We start from the raw sequence: 5,359 nt of genomic DNA, 5'->3' as shown, positions 1-5,359 counted from the left end.
GATATAGAATTTGTTAAAGAAACAATTGCCTTTTCAGTCACAGAAACTGCATTCTGCAGCACATCTAGAGTCAATATTTCAGGCTTTTTTGATAAAGTAATTCCAGTAATATTTACCAGTGAATCCCTCGGTGTTTTCCCCAGCTCAGTCAGGTCTGTCGAACTCCTTTCAATAGTGGTGGTTCCTGGCAGAACGCTGCCTACACCATTTAAAACACTGATGTTTATTTCTTTCAGGGTGGTTAAAACTCCTCCGTCCTAAAGTTGCCCCGTTTCTCTGGCATTTGGGCCTCCCTCACATACTTCCCCAACCTGAAGCAACTTCGGCTCCGGGGATTCTGCTGACCTGTACACTTTGACATGGGCAAGGGGGGAGGGGTTATCCGGTGCACCAGGGCTTAACAATGGTTCATCGAGAAGTTCTGAGGCTTGCTCCTCCTCCAGCACAACTGCCAACTCACCTGGGCTTAACACCGTCACAGCATAGAACTCTCGGATTGTCGTCTGAACCAGGGTAAGCTTCAGGGGGGTCGAGGTTCCCACCCTTACCTTCCCCTTTCTTTTTGTATGCGGCATAGATAGTCAAAGGAAATTATTTCTGCACGGAGATCGAGAATTCATCTCAACGCATCCTTCCTTCATGACGCCATTTTGTTCTCCCCTCCAATTCTTATTAATATCTATCTATTTCCTCTTTGCCGTATCCTTTCAGCACTAAATATACAATTCAGAATCTATGCAGATGATATTCAGTTTCTGGTTCCCTACAATAATTCCTGGAAGACCAGCCGGACCCCGTGTCCGGCCGGGCGGCGTAATGTGGGCGCAGGCCCACTTCAGAGGCGAGGCGCGTGTGGTTGGAGAGGGGGGGGGGGGGGGAAGGTGGAATAGACGGAGGTGAAAACAACGTGGGGACAGAAGTAGGGCTGCAACGTGAAGTACGTGAAGGGGGGGGGGGGAGGGGGGGGACTGAAGGCGAGTGTCATAGAGTCGTGGAATGCAGTGATTGGCTTTAGGTGCAAGGGGGGGGGGCAGAAGGAGTAAGCGTGGAGAGCTGGGATAGGTGGGGAGAAAATTCAAACTGCTGGTTAAGCAGTTTTAGTAACGCGGGCTTCAGTCGGTAGCTGGTGAGCGAGAGAGGGTCAGAAGGTTCGCGCGATCTTAACATACCTTTTGTTGCTGGTTTCTGTGTGATTGTTCGTTGGGGACTGTTCGGAGATCGCAGGCATTTTTTGCAGCTGTAAACTTCGTGTGCTGACTGCAGCATGGCTGGCAAGAGGCCCGATTGGGAGGAGGAGGAGCTCGATGGTGGTGTGGCTGCGTTCCTGGAGTCAGAGGAAGCCGCATGGGTGCCGGGGGAGGAGGCAGCAGGCGACGGTGTGCTGATCCCAGAATGGGTGAGCGACTTTGGCGTTGCAGAGCGGGGAGGAGCACGATCGTTAGCTCGGGGGGCGGATAGAGGAGGTGTGGAGATTGAAAGGGAGGGACCGTTGCTGTTAATTGAGAGGTCTGCAGAGCTGGGTGTGTGGAGGGGGAGGGGCGGTAGAGCTGTGAGGCCCCGGGCTAAGGGGAAGTCTGGAAAGGCAGCTTCTAAGAGCTGTGAGCCCATTCTAGCTGCAGAAATGATTTCTGATGCTGCAGAGCGCTTTCCTGGCCCTGATGAAGGTTCATTTGGTGAGAGTGCTGTGTCTATGGGAGCTTTATACAAAACTAGGTGTCGTGGTCAGGGGGGGTAAGGGAGCGATGGTAGGGCGGTTAAGTGGAGCGGAGGAGCGCAGGGCAAGGGGTGCCGGTAGCATGTTGGGGAGGGGCATGGCTGTGAGAGGGGAGAGGGTGAGTAATACGTTATTGGTTCCAGAACTGGCAAGGGGGATGTTGGGGGGGGTAAGCAGGCACTGCATGGGGCAAAGAGGTAATCGTAGATTGACTGGGGGTTCTCGCCGGCGTTTGAATGGAGGGGGGAGAATCGGGAGGGGAAGAGATGACCTTGGTAGAGGGAGGTCTGTGGACAGGGGATGTGCGAGCAGTTTTGGGGAGTTTGGGGGGTTGGAGGGTGGAGAGAAATTGGGATATTGCGCCGGCTCCTGTTCCGTCTCCTGCTCCTGCTGTTTTTCCACAGGGGAATTTGGCAGAGGATGATGGTGAAATACCTGGCCCATCTCAATGGGAGGCTTGGCGCAATGACGCGCCAGTGACGGCAGGCAGGGGTCGGCGAGAGCAGTTATACATGGATGATGTGCTGCCTGTGGAGCCTGAACAGACTGGTGAGTTTATTATTTTCCCTAGACAGGACAGAGGTGGAGCTGCATGTGTGAGGGGGGCAGAAGAGAGGGAGGGGGGGAAGCAGGATGGCAAGGACGCAGGTGGCAGCGAAGTGTTACCAAGTGTTAAGGAAGGGGGGGTGGATAGGAAACGGGGGTCTTCAAAGTCTGGGAAGTCTAAGAAAAAGAGAAAGAGGGGGCGCTCTAGTTCATCGGATTCGTCCTCGTCGTCGTCGTCCTCTTCGTCATCTTCTGATACCTCTTCGGATTCGGGAGCAGCGGTTCAGGGGGGAGCAGTCGGAGGGGCCACAGTACGTGGTGCCCCGGCTTTGGTGGCTTTTACGGAGTTATGGGAGGAGGTTCCGCGTTCCATTCGTAGACGAATTAGGCGTAGGCAGTTCATTGATATTTTTCAGCTGCTGGAGGGCAGGCGTGGTAAGCGTAAGGATAAGAAGAAGAGGAATAAGAGAGATCAATTTGTAGGGGCCCCGATTAAGGTGGCACGAAATATTCATAATTGGACAAGGGCTTTTCTGCGGCTAGCAAGTGTAGTGGGGAAGAAAGATCCGTCACAGTATGGGGCGTTGTTATCTTATGCAGATGCAATCCTAGCGGCCAGTAAGACTTACGAAGGTTGGTCCTGGCTTAATTATGATGAGCGATTCCGGGATCGTATGGAAGAAAATAAGTTTATCTCCTGGGGTACTCAGGATGTTGGACTCTGGCTAACGCAGATGGCTGCAAAACCGTCCTCAGGTAGTATGGGGCAGGGGTTAGTGGCTGGTACTGGGCCTGGGAGGTCCTTTCGGAGGGACGTGCCCGGCAGTAGTGTTGGAAAGGGGGGCGCGGGGCGCAGTGATGTGTGTTGGAGATTTAATCGCTCCACGTGTATTTTCCCGGACTGTAAGTTCCGGCACGCTTGTTCCGTGTGTGGAGCCGGTCACCCAGTGTCCAAGTGTTCAAAGCGTCAAGGGGACGGACCGGCCACAGCACAACCTGCAAAAGGTGCCAGTAGACCGGGTCTTTGAGCGAGCACATACACCTATCTGTTTAACCGCGATGTTGCCATGGTTACGGCTGTACCCGCGTATAAAGGTGGCGGAGTTGTTAGATCAGGGTTTTCGTTATGGTTTTAAAATACCGTTTCAAGGACAGGGGGAAGTTGGGGGTGGGGTCAATTGCCCGTCGGTTCGGCGTATGCTAGCGGTGGTAAGGGAAAAGTTGCTGGGGGAAATAGGACTGGGCCGTATTGCAGGTCCCTTTAATGTGATTCCGTTCCGTGATTTGGTCCTATCGCCTTTAGCTGTGATTCCAAAAAAGGATCCGGGCAAGTTTAGATTAATTCATAATTTGTCTTTCCCCGAAGGGAGGTCTGTGAATGATGGTATCCCGAGGGAATTATGCACGGTGCGATACGCATCTTTTGACTCCGCAGTGCGAATAGTTCGGCAGTGTGGCCCAGGGGCTTTAATGGCGAAAGCGGACATAGAAGCGGCATTTCGTTTGTTGCCGGTTCATCCTGATAGTTTTCACCTGTTAGGGTTCCGCTTTCAGCAGCAGTTTTACTTTGATAAGTGTATGCCTATGGGTTGTTCTATAGCATGCTCTTATTTTGAAGCCTTCAGTACATTTGTGCACTGGGTGGTACAGAAGAGGTCGGGATCGAGACTCGTGGTACATTATTTGGATGATTTTCTATTTGTGGGAAGGGCTGGTTCGGGTGATTGTCTCAGTTTGATGAATTGTTTTCAAGAGGTGGCCAATGATTTCGGGATTCCTCTTTCGGTCAGTAAAACAGAAGGACCTAGTACTTCATTGGTATTTTTGGGAATTGAGCTGGATTCGGTAGCTATGGTATCGCGGTTACCGGAGGATAAGGTTCAGCTGTTAAGGGACATGGTGCGTGGGGCTGTTGGTCGGCCTAAGTTGTCTTTACGAGAGTTACAGTCACTCGTTGGTAGTCTAAATTTCGCCTGTCGGGTGATTCCTATGGGCAGAGTGTTTTTGCGCAGGTTATCACATGCTATGTCCGGTTTAAGAAAACCGCATCATCGTGTGCGAAATTCTTGTTTTTTGCGGGAAGATCTGAGACTTTGGGATAGGTTTTTGGAGGATTTTAATGGGGAGGCGTTGTGGCAATCTAATCCGCGGTCAAATCATGATTTGGAGCTGTTCACCGACGCAGCGGGTTCGTTAGGTTTCGGGGCTTATTTTCGAGGGGCTTGGTGCGCAGCAGGTTGGCCGGAGGACTGGATTACGTCTGGAGTTACAAAAAATATAGCTTTCTTGGAATTATTTCCAATTGTAGTGGCAGTGTATATTTGGGGCGCTCAGTTGGCAGGAAAGAGAGTGGTATTTTGGAGCGATAATCAGGGGGTGGTTGAGGTCATAAATAAGAGATCGGCGCGTTGCATCAGAGTGTCAGAGTTATTGCGCGAGCTGATTTTGCGTTGTATGTCCTTAAATGTAACAGTATGGGCTCGACACGTGCCTGGAGTTTCTAACAGTGTGGCTGACTCTCTTTCTCGTTTCAAGTGGGACTTGTTTCGAGAACTCGCCCCAGAAGCGGAGTCGTGCGGAACCCCGGTGCCGTCTTTCCTTTGGAAATTTGGTTCCCAGAGTCCTGGAAAATGCTGCGAGATTCATTAGCGCCCTCCACGTGGACAGGTTATGTAGGGGGGGCCCGACGAGTCTCAGCGTTTTTGTGTTCCTTGGGCTGGGCGGGGGGTCCGATCTCTGATATGGCATTGGTACGTTTCATTGAGCGTGCTCGGGCGAGTGGGTGTTCGCAGGCTGCAGTAGGCCGCCAGCTGGCGGGGTTTTCCTTTTTTATGAAGGCACATGGTTGGGGCTTTCCTTCGGGTCGTTTTATAGTTCGGCGTCTGTTGAGGGGTTGGTCGCGGACAACGCAGAGCAGAATTGATCAGCGTTTGCCCATTACACATGATATCTTGATGCTGTTATGGGAGGCGTTGTCTGCAGTGTGCTTTTCCCCTTATGAGACACTATTGTTTCGAGTTGCTTTCGTATTCGCTTTTTTCGGGGCCTTTAGGATTAGCGAGTTGGTGGCTCGCTCAGCCTCCAGTACTGATTACCCAG

General features: G+C 51.9%; 1 protein-coding gene across 1 annotated transcript; it reads left to right on the top strand.

Annotated features, from left to right (window-relative positions):
• Positions 1 to 979: 979 nt before the first annotated feature.
• Positions 980 to 4,989, top strand: LOC115092251. The gene is made up of 2 exons (XM_029602985.1): positions 980 to 1,396; positions 2,119 to 4,989. The coding sequence occupies exons 1-2, from the start codon at positions 1,265 to 1,267 to the stop codon at positions 3,286 to 3,288; spliced, it is 1,302 nt and encodes a 433-aa protein (XP_029458845.1). The 5' UTR covers positions 980 to 1,264; the 3' UTR covers positions 3,289 to 4,989.
• The last annotated feature ends 370 nt before the right edge of the window (positions 4,990 to 5,359 follow it).

Source organism: Rhinatrema bivittatum, chromosome 5 (genome assembly GCF_901001135.1).
Source record: "Rhinatrema bivittatum chromosome 5, aRhiBiv1.1, whole genome shotgun sequence".
NCBI lineage: Eukaryota > Metazoa > Chordata > Amphibia > Gymnophiona > Rhinatrematidae > Rhinatrema > Rhinatrema bivittatum.
This window is presented reverse-complemented; position numbering and strand designations above follow the sequence as displayed.